Source organism: Cuculus canorus, chromosome 5 (genome assembly GCF_017976375.1).
Source record: "Cuculus canorus isolate bCucCan1 chromosome 5, bCucCan1.pri, whole genome shotgun sequence".
Lineage (NCBI taxonomy): Eukaryota > Metazoa > Chordata > Aves > Cuculiformes > Cuculidae > Cuculus > Cuculus canorus.
Genome location: NC_071405.1, coordinates 39,976,207 through 39,993,078, shown reverse-complemented (window position 1 = coordinate 39,993,078; position 16,872 = coordinate 39,976,207). Strand labels below are relative to the sequence as shown.

The 16,872-nt window shown below is 39.4% G+C and overlaps 1 protein-coding gene across 4 annotated transcripts in view; it reads left to right on the top strand.

Annotated features, from left to right (window-relative positions):
• Positions 1–3,026: 3,026 nt before the first annotated feature.
• Positions 3,027–16,872, top strand: part of USH1C (USH1 protein network component harmonin) — a 52,880-nt gene continuing 39,034 nt past the window's right edge. For all 4 annotated transcript variants that reach the window (XM_054068366.1, XM_054068364.1, XM_054068365.1 and 1 more), the window contains exons 1-4: positions 3,027–3,074; positions 7,054–7,121; positions 9,086–9,229; positions 9,730–9,868. In XM_054068366.1, the coding sequence (XP_053924341.1) occupies positions 3,039–3,074; positions 7,054–7,121; positions 9,086–9,229; positions 9,730–9,868 (387 nt within the window). In that variant the 5' untranslated portion in view covers positions 3,027–3,038. The remainder of the gene's footprint in view (positions 3,075–7,053; positions 7,122–9,085; positions 9,230–9,729; positions 9,869–16,872) is intronic.

The following is a 16,872-nucleotide window of genomic DNA, read 5'->3' as shown; positions in this document are numbered from 1 at the left end:
GGGGTTACGAGCTGCCACGGCCCTTCCCGAGCGCCTCGGGGGGCGCCGCCCCTCGCCCCGCGCTCGCATCTCCGCCTCTTCGCGCTTATTTCACTCTCCTGCCCTTCCAGGGTTTAGGAAACCACGAGGGTCGCCGCTTCTCAGCGGGGTGCGGTGTCACCTCTAAGGCGAACGCCCCCGGGCTTTGCCTTTGGGCACGTTGCGGGGCCGGGAGCCGCTGCCTGTGCCGCACGGGAGCGCTGGCCCTGACCCACGGGAACGGGGCAAAAGTTGCACAGTGAGGGGCGCGAGAAAGACATGAAGAGCGTGCAGCTAATGTCTATGGATTAGGTCCATCAGATAACTTCTAATAATATTTTCCACTGCAAAATCACACTCTTAAATGTGGAGTTCCCTCTTTTCCAGGGTTTCTTTTTTTTCTCATAATTAAATTTGCTGTGTGTTTTACTTTTCTTCTCTTATTATTCTTTCCTTTTCTCTTCCCTCTTCCTATCGCTGTTACCTACTTTCCTGCTCTTTTCCCTTTCCCATCTGCTACTGCCTCTCTCCCCATCATTCTTCAGGTTTGCATATCTTATAACGGAAGCTTTAGAAGCTGCCCATACCAGGTGAGAAACTGTCTCAGATGAAAAGGGGCCTTTTCTGACTGCTTTGGGAAGTCTGTTAACAGTAAGTCATTAAAAAGATCTCTTTTCTCCCTTTGTAATTTGTCCCCGTGGATTGTGTTTCTTGCTGCAACAAGTGTTTCATTTCTAATGAAATGATGGAAAGCTAGTGATGTTTTCACTGAGGATTCTGTTGTCTCCTGTAAATCTTGGAGGGAGAATATATATAAGAGAAAATAAAATGAGACAGAAAAGATATTCTTTAACTTCAGCGCAGCCTTTTTCCAATAAACCCAGATTTTTAGAATTATGTGCTAGCCTTAGAACGTAGCAGAACTCATCTTCTCCAAATCCACTGTGCACTTGGCTTTGGGGCACTTTCTCTGATCCACATTACATTAATGGAAGTAGACAAAGTAGATCCAAAGCAAGAGGCATCAGTTTACACAACAAACATAGTAATGTATATTTCCTTGCTTACTAAATGGGCTGTCCACTTTATTAATTTTCCCCAATGCAACGAGCAGCAAACAATAACTGAAGCTAGTTGAAAGATAACTTAGATGCAGTTTGATTTCTTGCTATGAAAAATTTCATTATTCAAAAATAGTAAACAGTCATAATTGTACCATCTTTTTAATATGACATATTCGAAGTAATGGAAACTTCAGAAACATCTCATAAATCTAGCGATTATCAAACTTCCAGTTTTGGAGCACGGGATAGCTTTGTGGGTTTGTTTGCTTTGTATTTATGCACAGTACAGCCCATGAATTCATGTAACACTGCAAACTAACAGCCCATCAGGTTCATTATCGTTTTTGGGGTGTGTCCTTTACTTGATGATTTAGAGCAGTTTTCACGTCACCAAATGAAGTGGATTACACAATGTTTTACTACATGAAGGAGTTTCTGGCTCCTGGAAAATTTATCTATATGATAAAAGGTTACTTTCTTTCATATGCTCATAACTTTCAGCTTGTAAATGATCTACTCCTGCAAAGTCTTCTAGAAGCGATTGATAGATATCAACGAGTAGTACAGTCTATATGTCTATTTAAAGGAAACATACATAGTATTTTATGTGTCCTTTAAATTTCACGTATCTCCTTCCTTTTCAAGTAGAAGACAATTTTGTTTTGCATATGCAGGGAAGAAATTCTATAGTTGTGTGTCTAATGCCTAGAAGGAATAGCTTTTCAATATAGTGTGGTACTGGAACTTGGGTAGAAGACAAATGATTTGTGTCCTAGTAGTTTAACTTCTAAGAGAAAACTGTTTTCTGAAAACAGTTTTTGTATTTATACACAGGCTTAAAGTGCATTCCTCTCGTATTCACGACACCTGATATGAGAAACGCACACACTATTTAAATGTTTTGAAACAGCAGAGCCATCTTCTGTAAGGGGTAAGAACAATGTAAAAAAGGAGCTGCTGTAACTTACAAAGGTTATCACACCAGTTTGTGCTTGGCAATATGGATTTATTTTTTTTTTTTTATCATGCCTTTAAATGTATTCATACTAGTTTGCACTGTGTTGGAAGGACGAGCAGCCATCCATGCTTATATAAAACCTGTTCTCTCTCAAGTTATGTTGGTAAAGCCGATTCTGCAGCAAGGCTGACCAGGGGTTAGCAGGTCTCCTCCACTTGCTCCCAGCCTTGGTTGCAGAGGTCTTTATTATTGTGTACTAGAGTAGGGAAAGTGGGAAGAACTAGCCAAGACAAAATAACCCCAGAGAGATTAGTCCGATATAGGCTCCGTTTCAGGTGCTCTGAGCTTGATTCTTATGCAGGTACTCACAGCGGGCATGTCAGGGGCTGCATTTCTAAGCAACAATATTCTGTTAGTGTTAAAGGCTGGTGGAAATCAGGCTGTGATCCACCCAATTCACCCTGCTTACCTAAAAATAGGGAAAAAAAAAAAGAGATTATTTGCAGTAGAGCAATTTATTGAAACAACTTTTTTTTTTTCCTTTTTGGTACCCTCTAGGTGTTAGCGTGCCTTCAACGTCCTATCTTTGTGCTTTTCTTAAATAGTAGGGCTAGTGACCTACACGCTCACAAATACCGAGGAGAAGTTCTGTGCGCTGTGCACTGTGTGAAAAGCACCAGCTGTAAAAACCAGCCGAGGGAGAAGGCGGTCGGTGCAAGGCCAGGTAGCGCACCGCGGGGGAAGGCTCTGTTGCTTTCTCTTTCTCTTTTGCTTTGGCCTTGAACAACCAAAGGGAGTTACTGCTGCCCAGCCCTGGAGTGCCACGGCGGAGGACGGCGCCCGCGGGTGCTGGAGGCGGCGGCGCGAGAGAGCGGCGGGCGCGCCTCCCTCCGCCCCGGGGCGCGGCCTCACCGGCGCAGCCGCCCCGCGCACCGCCCGCAGCCGCGCATCACCCGCGCGCTGCCCGCACCCTTGCAGCGCCCGCGCACCCCCGCACCATGGAGCGGCGCGTTGCCCGCGAGTTCCGGCACAAGGTAAGAAGGGTCGCAGAGCCGCTCCCGCGGGCGGCAGGGACCGGGGTCCGGGCGCGGCTCCCGGCGCCGGCTGAACGCGAGCGGCGGGGAAGGGAGAAGCTCGGGGAGCTTGGCGCTGGCAGTGCCGTGGAAAAGGGGGTGGCAGCCTGCTCTGAGAGGGTGGGAAAACTTAAAACCATTAAAAAGGGAAGGAGACAAGAGGAAGGACCTCAGGGCGTGCGCTGTTTCGGGCTCGATTTATCTCACTATAACCATAGAATGGTTTGGGTTAGAAGGGAACTTAAAGCCCATCCAGTTCCACCCCCCTGCTATGGGCAGGGACATCCCACCAGACCAGACTGCCCAGGGCCCCATCCAACCTGGCCTTGAACACCTCCAGGGATGGGGCAGCCACACCTTCCCTGGGCAACCTGGGCCAGTGCCTCACCACTCTCATGGTGAAGAAATTCTTATAGAACTTATAGAAATTCCAGAACTGGACACAATACTCCAGATGAGGTCTCAGTAGAGAGGACTAGAGGGGCAGAATCACCTAATAACGTCATGTCAAAAGCGTTGCACACAGTCCAGTTGAGGTGCCGCAACCTGGGCCCAGGCTGTTGCCATTCACAGCCCTGCTGTGCCCAGAAGGCTCGAGTTCCATCTTAACATTCCCGAGTGCCATTGTGCCTGTGCAGTCATCTGCAAATGCACTTGAGACACGGAGCTGCTCCGTTTGTCGTTTGCCCCGTTAAATATGTGCTCAGTGGAGCTCAGAATCGTATAAGCAAAGTTAGCTCAGAAAGCTCTATTTAAGGAAAGGAGGAGGATGTTTTTCCGTAGCCGCTCTCTCAGACTAAGGTTTTCAGTACTGTTTTGTTGTGCTCTGTTTTTTTTTTTTTTTTTTTTTTTTTTTGTGGTGGAGGTTGGTTGTTGTTTTTTTTTTCTCAGCTAGGGAGTGGAGTTTCTTTGCAGCAGTACGATGTGTTTTATAGAAGTATCCCTTAGTAATAAAGCCATTAAAGATTTGTTATAATGAAGTAGAGGGGCTGCAAAAAAACCACCTATATGACAAATTGAAGGACAAAAACGTTAAGGACCTGGTTACTCCATAGTGATAACTGTAGCCATCCAGCAGGTTATTCTGCCTTTCTACCTATTACTGTATAACTCAACAGTGGATTGTGCAACGTATCTGTAGAGACTGGTTCCTAGGCGAATAGTTACTGTCTTGAACTTTAAACCTTTTCCCTTTTGTTGCTGCTGTAATTCATAAATCACTCTAGTCCTACCCCTGATCGCGTAAGCCTTATTGCACTGTTTGTTGGTTCAAATAGGTAGGATGCATGTCTCAGTGAAAACTTTATCTGAGTAAAGGGATACTGGAACAGGTCTTTTGTTTAAATAATTGTGTATCATCATGCTTCTAGTGGCTTCTGCGGCAATTTTAATGTCTTGGATACTTTTTCTGTTTCAAAACAGTGAAAATATTCAGCAATAGGATAGCTCAACTATTTGCCACTTTCACTTTTTTCCCCTTAGTAATTGTAATTGGTTCTCCCTATCGACCAAACAGCAATGCAAAATATAAACATATGCAGATATATTGCCCAGATGTTCCATTTTCCTCAATAGTTTCTCAAAGGCTGTGTAGATGAAATAGAACTTTGTGTTGTTCTTTGAAAGCTGACAGATGGGGCTAATGCTACAGTACTGCATTACTGTACTCTGAACTTTTTCTGCACCAAAAAGTGTCTTTTCCCCCCCAACAATTTCTGTTCTACTGAATAAACTTATATAGACTTGTTGCCAGATTTTATTTTTTCTTTTGTAAGTAGATGCAGTTTTTCTAATGCTTCCTTACTGATTTCTATGAAAAATAGTGCAAGTTATTTAGTGAGAAATAGAGAATAACTAACTCTTTATTTGTGTTCTAGGATTGTAAATTATACAGCTACTATGAAGAAACCCTTAAATAATCACAGAAAGATTGAGGTTCAAAGTGACCACTGGAGGTCATCTGCTCCAAACCCCTAGGACCACTGAGAGCAGACTGTCCAGGGCTACATCCAGACATTTCTTGTTTTAAAAGCTGTAAAATCATCCATCCAATACCTCCACAGTTATTTTACTGAGAAACAGAGATACTAAAATAATTATCTTCTTCAAGTTACACTACATCACCACTGATTCTTTTGATATTTATTTTTTCTTAACGTGCAGGGGGATCTTTCAGGATTTTTGAACTTAGGGTCAGTATTTAGAAGCTGTTGATAAGCCTAGGCGAAGTGTATGTCCCAAGGAGTCAATGAATTAGGAAACCTGTAAGATCTGCAGGTGGCTACAATGAAGTTCCACCAATTACTATTACCAATTACTATTGATGGAACAGAAGGCAGCAGGAGAATGACCTAATTAAAGAGATGGCCTGGGAAGATTAACGCAGCTGTAACTTTCTGAACATATAAGAAGGCACTCCAGGGTTTGATTTTAATCAGAGAACAAGGAAGTTGCTGGTGCAGGTTGAGAAGTGCAGGAATCAAACATAAAGACCAACTGTTTTGTGGGATTAAATGGCAGAAGTTAGACCTGGCCCTCCAGTTCCCAACAGGGAATGGGAGATGTGTCCATCAGCTAGCATATCAGGAGAAAAATATTATGTTATTACTGGTTGCTTTGCAAATCAGGAGAAAAGATGATGATGGTTTTGCCCTTTGCAGTTCTAGGGTTGATGTCCTTAAACATTTAATGTTCTTTATGAGACTCTATTCATACAGTACCTTAGCGAGCACTAGCGATTGAGTTCTGTGTACCGGAACTGAAGCTGATTTATGTCTTGTATTTTTATGGGTGGGGGAGGGGAAAATGGGTATTGGTCTTAGTTTTACAAGTCACACCTTTCCTTGAGCCTGTGTACAGTATAGGTCAACAGTCATTTTTAATTGCAACCATTTGATTTTTTTTTTTTTTTAAGGCAGACTCTTTCTTCTGTGTTTTGAAATTCACTGTGAAGAAATTGGTTGCCCTGCATGTAGCTTTTTGGCTGTTTGGTGTTCTGAATGCATCTTTTTTCACAGGAGACAAGTAATATGAAACTACCTGTATGTGGAGTCTGGCTGGCTTTAGAGAGCCAAAAGGGGCAAAGGGAATATGAAGCATGTGTTTAGTTTGGAATATAATGCGAACCATTGCAAATCTAGAAAGAAAGGGCCTTTCTTTAAGTATGCAAATTGGTCCTCGGACTTCATGTCACAGTAATATTAGACTTTAGGTCAGATGTAAATTGTTTTCCTAAACATTAAGCTTGTCCAAATTTAAAACTAATGTGATGTGACTTCTCCCTGCAAATTCATTGAGGGTCTTACTGTGACCAAATATAAATTGAAATCCTCATATGAGAATTCCTGGGGGGGTTTTTTAGCTTTATTTTACTGTAATTATCCAAGAGCAGGCGCAGTAACATGACACTGCTTTAAGTAAATGTACTATTAGTGGGGGAGGAAAGAATAACTAGCAAGTTCTACCAGTTAAGAGCTGGAGCAAAGAGGAGCAGTAGAGTAGCAGTTTGCATAATAAGTGAAATCCTGAAATCGGTTGTTTGGATGACAGTACGTAGATTATAATCATCTCAGTGTGGTTTTATCCGTGGCGGCATGTGCTACATTAATGAATGGCCAAAAAGATTTCTGAAAACATTTATTCAACAATACAGTGATTATCAGGTAAGGTAAACATTATGATATTGTAATGATATTATTGCTGAGGGGAAATACAGAATATATCAGTATTTACCACCTTGTGCAATTGTTGTAATAACAATTTTAGAAAATCTTGTTTAAGTTTCACATTGTGAGGTAATACTCTATTGCAAAAGTGTGTTTATCTTTTAAAAAACTCAGTCTTTCCTTATTGCAATCTTTGCTTTATGGCTTAAGAATTTGTGAAAGTCTTGTGTATTCAAATTAGTCAGAGATTTACAATAACTTCCTTTGATTTTCAGGTTAATCTACTAATTGACAATGAAGCGGAGAAGGATTACCTTTATGATGTACTACGAATGTACCACCAGTAAGAATTAGCTTTATATATGTTTGTGTAGAATTTTATTAATGCTCTTAAATGCAAAGAGTAAATAATCAGTGAATAATTAAGTGGTGCTTCTATATGCTACTAGAAAAGTAGTTCAAGTAATAGTTTTTATGTTGTTTAATCAAATCTTATACTTTTACAGTGTAGTCTGCAGACAAGATAGGATCATGTCTGTAATAACCCATAAAGTTACTTTTGTTTTATGACTTGGCAGTTTTGTAAAACAATTTAATGGATTCATATTTTGGGGGGGGAAGCACTTAGATGGTAAGACAGGAAGAGAGCATTGATCAAATTAATTGCTATTTCCAAATAATGCTGATTTGCAATGGGGATTTTCATTGTGTTTGCTTTTCAAAGATTTTTGCTAACTGTTCAGGTAAAAATGTATTTGCAACTGTTTATCTGAAAGCTGAAAAATTTTATTCTGGGACTCTGGCATGTTTAATGCTTCTGGCTTATTATGACATAATTGAAGAAATTGATGGTAATAGGCCTATCAACTTACCTTTTGCTGAACTGATTTAAACCACAGTTGCTTAGGTCTTATATAATTGAGAATGAGAGCAGCATCTGATCTTTGCTTCCCAAAGAAGATGAGAATGTATTTTCCACTCATCATAGACAAGCAGCTCTGATAGACATTGTTTCCATTCATATCTTAATGAATAGCATCTTGGCTGAGTGAAATGTAGATGTTTCCATCTGATGTTTGCACTGAGCTACAGTTATGGATGTATTCAGCTGCATATCTGGTTCAGTTTCACACAGGTCTGTTTAATTGCTTCTCCATTCATAAAGTCTGTTGTTTGGAAAGCTGGTTGATTCAGTGGCTGTTAATTATTTAAAATCTTCTTGCGGTTACAAAATTAACAAGGCATATAGTAACTGTTCTTCAATTTCCAAAATCGTAATGACTTGAACAAAATTTCCAGTTTGTCTGTGAATATATGTTGATGATGTATCATTTTTTTTTAATGCATTATTAAGTATTCTAAGGCAAAAAAACACGCACAGTTGCTGTTGGAGTTTTCATTTAATGTCTGACTCACTGTGAATAGCATTTCCAGAAGTATTTGTCTTCTAGTCCCATGCCATATGCATTCCTGACCTCTATTTTCAGTGCATATACCTCAGAAACATTGTTTGCCAGGAAATGTAAATTATAAGAGTGGGAACAGTGAATAATATAGATTAAGTTTAACTGAATGTTGTGTAGGAATAGCCCCACTGAACCTTAGAAAGCTCTTTCTCCTCTCTTGCACTGGGTCAATGAAGTGTATTTTCTAGACCTGTAACTATCTCAGTGCTGACAATATCAAGGAGGCTACTTTGTATAGCTTTCATAAAACAAATGTTCACAGTAGTTTCATTTCTGTAGATGTTGTTAATTGGCTGATGGCCCTTCAATTTTGATTTAAAAAAATAAAATAAATTTTAAAACAAATCTTTGCTCTGGCTACTGAGCATCATGACATTTTCCTGGACCAAAACAATTTATCATTCCTCTATATTCAGGAGAGGAAGGAGCTTGTAGCCTCGATTCGCGTAGAAGGATTGCTCTAGTAAGGAAACAAAAATATAATAGGTGGGTATGTCTGATCTAGGAAGTTACTTGCAAATGGTTCCATAAATCTTTTGGGGACTCTGAAATGAAAGATGACATCTATAAAAGTGATGTTTGTGACCTTGAAACATAAAAGCAATATGTAGATTTCAGTTATTATATTTTGAAGAAGGTAGTTGTTATTCCTCTTTGCTTACAAAAGGTTTGCTTTGTCAGAGTCTATTTTCCTTCAGTTACTCTAATATCTGTGTAAATAACTTTATTAGTAAGTTGAAGGAGCATGTAAACTTTGAAGCCACGTATACAGCAAGTTATTAAATGATGCTTTGTGTTGGCACGTTGATTATCTGTGCCTGTTTTCGCACTGTTTTTGCAGATCTATGAATCTCCCAGTGCTTGTGGGGGACCTGAAACTTGTGATTAATGAACCAAGCAGATTGCCTCTGTTTGATGCTATCCGCCCACTTATCCCGTTAAAACACCAGGTGGAGTATGATCAGCTTACGCCCAAAAGATCACGGTAAGAGAAGGCAGAACAATGCAGCTAACTTAAGCCAAAGCAGGTTTTCAGACAAACTCCAAGTAAAACACCAGTCACCTGTGTAGAGCTGCCTGTAATTCTTTTACTTTTGCTGGATTTGCTAGAAGTGCAGTCTTGAAATGCCTGAAATTGGTTGCCAAGTAGTTTAATGTAGTAAAAGCAGTGTAAGGGAGTCAAAACCAATGTGTTCCAATTGAAACAATCTTTTTTCTCATTTTTCCTGCATTCAATAGTAATTAAAAAAATATTTTAGCTTTAACCCTCTAGAAGTCGACAGCTTTAGTAGTTGCAGATGTCTTATCTTATGAAAAATACTTGATGGCTTTAGCTAACACATCTATCCAAACTTCAGTCAACTTTCTTTCTTTTTTTCCTTGCTTAAATATTATAAGAGAAAAATAATGTGTGACTTTCATATGAAATATTATTGCCACAAGGTGTTATGCAGCTTAATAGACAAGTATCTTCCATTTTTGCAGAAAGCTGAAAGAAGTGAGATTGGATCGTTTGCATCCTGAAGGACTTGGGATAAGTGTGAGAGGTGGAGTGGAATTTAGCTGTGGCCTCTTCATCTCCCAGTTAGTTAAAGGCGGACAGGCAGACAATGTTGGACTTCAGGTAATAAAATTATATGTATGGCTGCTATGCTGCAAAAAGGTTTTTGCCACAGTGTTAGGGAAGTGGGCAGTGAGAATTGAATATTTAGAAGCAGCTGTTCTAAGGTGCTAATTGTTGCTTCTAGTAAAATTCATAAAATATGCAAGTCAGTGTCATAGCAAATACCATGATACCAATGGTGGATGGAGTTGTTGAAGCTGTTCTTTTCTTTTCACCAATTTTAATGATATTAAACCTTTTTTTTTTTTATACTTGGGATATGATAGCCCTTTTATCCTAAAAAATTTTCCGGAGTGGTTATACTTCGTAAGTAGCAACAGTTAAATGCAGGCAGGCAAAGATCTTTGACTAGATGTGGAAGAATGCTTTAAGTTGCCAAATACTGATTAAATTTAGAACAGAGCATATAAATACTAAAAATGTTAATTTGCCCTTGTACAGATATAATTTGTATAATGACATGTTTATTTGAACTTCATGTATAAATTATGGGCATTTTGGCTTATGAAATGGAAATATATAAAAGAGAGAACATTTTTAAACCATCTCCAGTATCCTCTGTACTCCATAGAATTGCACTTTCAGTGATTAAATTATAAACACATGAGCTGTGACAAGGTTGGCGATAATAATTCTGCATAGGGACACATCTTTTCTAAATCGGTACTTATGCAGCTTGCGTTAATGAAGGTTTGGGTGTTTGGGGTTTTTGAATGTCATTCGTTTCTCGCATATATATTAGTGAAGAGAGCAGTGAGCAATTGCTGTGGCAAGCACCTGCATGTTTCTATGCTTTCGAAGTTGATAAGCTGTATTAAAGGTCTGCGCTTGTGAGTAGAAAGGCTGACATGCCTGGCTAATTTCAATTTGTCTACTATGAATAGTTGCTGAAAGTATTGATGTTTTAAGGATTATATTCAATACTAGTCCATAATGTATTAGACTGGCATGATTCATCACAGCGTGTAATTAAATGAGTGTGTTTTGTAGATATGCTTCAGTGTACCTCCATGACTCTTGGATTAAAAAAAAAAAGTTCTGTTGAGAATATTGTCAAAGTTAGGTTTCCATGTTTGTGTAATTCATGCTGAGAGCTTTCAAAGATTTAAATACATGTTCCTGTCTGTTTGCATACATGCGTGTACCCTTTTGTTTGTGCAGTCGTACGTGTATATCCCTTTCACTAATTCAGAATCACCATCAAATTAGTCCCATCTTCTGGCAGCCTGCTCTGGAAAGGCACATGGTTGGTTATCTAGATACTTCTAGAAACTCTTTCTTATAACAACCGCAAATTCAAGGAATACACCCACAGGAATTCTGTGTTTAGTTAGAATTTGGAGGGTGGCATAGTATACCACAAACGCTGTACTGAATGTGTTGGTAGTCTACTTGTAAGCATGGGATTTGCCAGTGGGTGACTCCAGAAAAGGGCATTGATGCAGCTTCCCAGAGTTTGCACTACAAAAGCTTGTGTACTTTAAGCACTATGTTACACAGTGAGTATACGAAGTGTAGTAAAGAGAGCTGTACCTGGATTTTGATCAGCTTAGTAGAAAGATTCCAGCTACATCCTTCCTCTAATCCTAAAAAACTGAGAAGATGACTGGTCACTTATACTGCTTTTGAAAACGTGTCATGGAAAATACTAGAAGGCATTAATGATGCCAAGCAATAAAGGACTTAATAGCCACTGCCTTAAACTGTCATGCTAGTACATTCATCTTAATGCTGTGTCGCAGCTCTGCTTGTTTCAGACTAATTGTTTTGGCATGATTGATAGATAAGGAGTTGTGCTCAGTTGTTTAGCTGTTGTAAGGATGTCAATTTTCTTTTTATTTAATCGGTACACAAAAAGGCCCTACTGGCTTTCTATAACTGAGGCCATCATGCTGCTTCTTGGTGACAGTGCATGGGATTTGTAAATGATCTTTGGTCTCAGTTGTATGAATCATAGTGCAACTCTGAACATAGAGTTTGAAAGATAAACTAGGGAAAATAAGGGGGAAATACGCTTGAGACAATTCATTAGGCTTGGATTATGTGTATTAATGTGAACAGATGGTGCTTCACAGCTCGCATAACTGTCAGATTTCCTTTTTTTGATATGTGGTGCTAAAGTTCAGCCTAATGTGCCTTTGTTACAGGCGGCACTAGGCACTTTCTGAACCCTACTGAATAACAAGAGCTGACAGGCAGTCCATTGTTCTAAATTGCTGTCTCCCAGTAAAGCCAACTGCTTCTGAAATTTCACCAACCTGCTTTATTTTACTAAATCTCTACACATTTCTATCCCCAAAAATGCTGTCTGAGAAAGGTATAATGAACTTCTATTATGCCATCAGTTTTTTAAAAAAATCAGATTAATTTTGTCTGATTTTCTCCTTGACGTAGTTTTCAAGTTACATTAGAATGACCGAGTAATCATGAAGACTAGGTGAAGCATTTGTAGTTTTGACCTTTTTTAACTACAGTTTCTCTAAAAGGCAAGTGTTTTGTTCTTTCATGAAGAAATGTACTTCACCTTTTTTTTTTTCCTCTCTGCTTTCTGATACTTATGTCTGTGGGGATTCTGCTGAATACAAAGAGATGGAGACTGGGATGAGTGATGAAAGTGGAAGAAGTATATAAAATGAGAAATTTGAAACAGTGATGTTATTATGTAAAAACCCTTTGAGTTCCTGGAAGCGTGAAATATTATATTTCTTATGTTAAAAGTTATGAATAATGGGCATTTTACTTTGGAAAAGTTAGGTTTGCAGCTTTTCTTTTGAATGTCTGTAATATCCCTGTTTGATAGGGAAAGGGCAGACAGTGAGATATAATAAAATAATGGAACAGGATAGTACTACTGCCCAATCCCACAGAATTTTATCTCTACCGCTTCAGATTCAGGAGATTGGTATACAGTGATACCAATATGAAAGTAACAAAATATACGAAAACAGCTATTAAGTACGTCAGTGTAAAAGGGGGTTTTGGTAGGAAAAGCTGTTTGAGAGTCCTAAAGAGAAACAGTTTAAATGCTATGTCTCCTATAGTTCAGCCTAAACTGGATGTTTCTGAAGCACTATTGTGAATCAGTTAGAGAAATGTTGTTAGGGTGAGTGAAGAGTATTAGACAGTCTTTTCATTTAATTTCTGCTGCTCAGCAAAGGGAGCATTAAAAATATCTATATAGGAAAAACTCATTCTCATATAGGAGGAAAAAATAAAATATATTCTTGGCTGCACTTATAATTTTGCAAGCATGTTCCTCTTGTGAAGTTAATATAATACTAGCAGATATGACTCGCTGAGTGAATGATGACATCCTCAGAGCAACACTAGTTCTGCTGAGGCAGAAGCTGTGTGGAGACTCACAGATGGCACTGCCATTTGCATTCCTAAAACTGGGATGCTTTTATGTGTTGTGGCATTGCAGTAATAACACTAGGTTAGGTTATCCTTTTAAAAGCTGCATTTGTGCAAACTCAGGCTAAGTGGTCTGTGATAGCCTGCATGATATGGAAGATGTAAAAGACAAACCCTCCTCCCAACAACAGATATGTAAGATCCCCAAGAAAGTCTAGGTAGATCAAATGAGGTCAACGTTACATACTTGAGGTTAAACAGTTGTACACAAACTTCTGGTATTTTTGCAAGTTATTAATCCAGGGAAAGGCCAGAGATGGGAATGGAGAAAACTTTTTAAGGATTTTACTACTGAGGAACTCAACTCAACCTTCCTTTGAAAAGCAGAGATCACTTGCTTTCCTGCCGTTTCCTAGAATAACCAGTGAAATTATAAACAGCCTTAGAGTCTTTATGGTTTGTAGAGGATATTAAGAAGTCTTTACGCACAGTGCCACGAGTCTGACCTCTCCAACGCGTTTTGCTTCTTTGCGGTACAGTCAGCAGATTTCCTGAAGTATCAAGGGCAATGGAACAGCTCTCAACTGAAGTCTTGGGTTTTGGGGAACTAGCTTAGTTTAGGAGAAAAAATAGGATTGCAATAGCATAACTGCCAGACCTGTGGGGTGGCTGAGTAGATGTGGTTTTGAACATTTGGAACAAGCTGGTTGAGCGTTCTTTCATAGCGAGAGGTGTCAGGGTGCAACATTACACTGCAGAGCCCTTTTTCCTTGTCTGATTCTGCATTTTTACCACACTTTGTATGTTAAAAATACTGCATTACTTACCTATTTCTGCTCTTATTAAAGATCATAATACAAATCTGACTGGCTTAAATGAAAACAGTCGAGCTCTTAGGAATGCTGTAAATGCTGGATTGTGGATGTCCAGCAGGTGGAGCGGCAGTCCTGCTGGTTAGGGGCTGTAGGGGGACCACGGTCTTGTTCTTCCTCTGCAAGTGCATTCTCTCGCGCAGGGCAGTCACATATTGCTTTGTGTTTGCTTTTGTAGGCTGCTTATGCTGTGTTGTGTCAGCTGAAAAATCTTTACATTCAGTGAAGAGGAAACTGCACTACATGGGCTATGCTGGTACAGAGGACGTGGTGTGGATGTGGTGTTAATGTTTTGTCTGCTATTGCGGAGTATATGGCACTTTGCAGAAGAAGTTGAAAAGTTTGTGAAAGAAATGAAGAAGATGGGGGAGTTTCTTGGTTTGTTGTGTTGCTTTGGGTTGTTTTTTTTTTTAACATCACAATTTTTAACTATCGACTTTAAAGCATTATATCTCAGCTTAGAATAAAATTTATTAATCAGAATAAGAACACAGAATAAGAACATTAGAATATATGCATTTTTGTCAACAAGAAACAAGTCTGTTTATTCCAGTAGCATAGAATTCTGGAGTTCTGGAGCTAATGAACTCTTCAAAGGTGTTTTGAGCTGCTGTTTGGTTGTGAAAAATCTTCTCTTGCAGGAGTGTGTTGAGATACTTGAAAATGTGGTAATCAGTGGGAGACAGGTCTGGTAAGAAAGCTGGGTGAGGTTGTTTCATAGCCCAGTTTGTGCAGCTTCTACGGAGTTGTTTGTGAGATGTGTGGTTGGGCGTTGTCATGGAGGAGAATTGGTCCTTTTTGGTTGACCAATGTTGGATGTAAACATTGCAGTTCTGAGTGCTCACTGTTGATTTTCTCGCACTACTTCTCTGCTGTGATGATTTTGCCAGGATTCAAGGAATTGTAGTCGATGTTCCCACTTGCTGACCACCAAACAGTGGCCATGACCTTCTTTTGATGCAGCTTTGGTTTGGGGAAGTGGTTTGGTGCTTCACCTCATTTGAGCGACTGCACTGAATGCCATTGGTTGTCATATAGAAGCCATTTTTTATCATGTGACAGTGCAATCAAGAAACGGATAATTTTTGTTTCATGAAAGCACTGAGCAGACTTCCTAACAGTGATTTTTGGTTTGGGTTTTTTTTCAGCTCGTGCAGCACTCATTTGTCAAACTTTTTTTTGATTTTCCAGTTCGGTGCAAGTGTTGAATAACTGCAGTATGGTCAATGTTTAGTTCTGCAACCTCTTGAACTAATTTGTGTGGATCTGCTTCAGTTGTGGCCTTCAGTTGGCTGTCATCTATCACAGTGGGACGTCCACAGCCCTCCCCATCTTCAGGGTTTTCATTTCCATTATGGCCAATGTCATGCTGTATGTTCATTCATGGTCCCCTGGCCAAATGCTTAGTTGATATTGCTTAGCAGATTCCACTGCTCAGAGTCCCCTTTTGAGCTCATACAACAAAATAGCTTGAATTCACTTTTTTTTTTTCCATCTGTAATTTGACAGCATAATATAAAAAAGAATAAACAGTGAAAACAAAACTGTTAGCATAAATAAGTAGAATTAATTTCAGGCTTTAAGATGGTATTCCTGCATGAACACAGTTAACTAAAAGTTCAATCCAAAATAAGCAACACATTGACAAGAACACCACTTATTTTTGCACCAACCTGTACGTATGAAAAAAGACAGAAGGTGATGGCATTGGTGTCATGCCCAATGTCTTGTCACCTGAGGGTGGAGCTGGACTGTGACTTCTTCACTTTTTTTTTTTTTTTCACACATACTCCCATCAAACTTGTGTGATGGGAGAACAGTGGATACACTGTATGATTTAGTCTGTATGGTCACTGTAGATCACTTGCTCAGTCTGATGAAGGCTAGTGGTATTACCTTCCGTCCTTTGGGTGACGGTAAAGTTGGTAAGTTTCTATGGGGGAAATGATAAATATTTGGCTTAAAAGAAAACAAAAAACACTGTCATATTTTAAAAAAGGTTCACAAAAGGGTTGCAGCGTTATATAAGCTGGCAATTGCTCACACAGTATTAACACATATATTAAATATTACAATATTTATTGTAATACTGTTGTGAATATTAATATGAAGTCTTTAATTCTGTAAAGAGGTAGTGTTTTTTGCACAAAGACGTATTTTTTCACACCACCTTAGTGGTTAGTGCTGAATGAAGCTTCTTATCCTTTCCTGTTCCTGGTGAGTCTCCTGTGCCTCCTGCATTCTGGAAGAGCTAACTCTTCTGATCTTCTGCAGCAACAGCTGAAAACTTGCTCACAGCGCCGGGGCCTGGTGCACCACTGGTCCCGAAGCAAGTAGATGAAAGGGAAGTTCCCCCATATCAGAACTAGTATAGCCAGACTCTTTATATTAACCAGCTTTCATCATAGGTGTTATGATGAACCTACCTCTTCCCTTAAATTTTTTAGTCAATAAAGATGTTCACTAAGACTGTAAAAATTATGCTCTTAATTTGTAGTGTAAGGACCTTTTCCAAACAAAGTGGAAGCACAGAGCCACTCCCTATGTTACTTGTAAAGATTTATATTTTTTAATGAGCATGGCAATGCATTCCGTCCAAGTTTTATTGTTCAGAAGTAGTTGCTTTAAGTTTGCTAGAACTGTAAATCATCTTGATGCAAATTCCAGCGTGGGAAACTTAAGCCGAAGCTCAAATTTGACAGCTTGAAACTCGAGTCTTTAAGTGGAATGTGTTAGAAAATCATGAAAGCAGACATATTTGTGAGGTGGCACACGAAG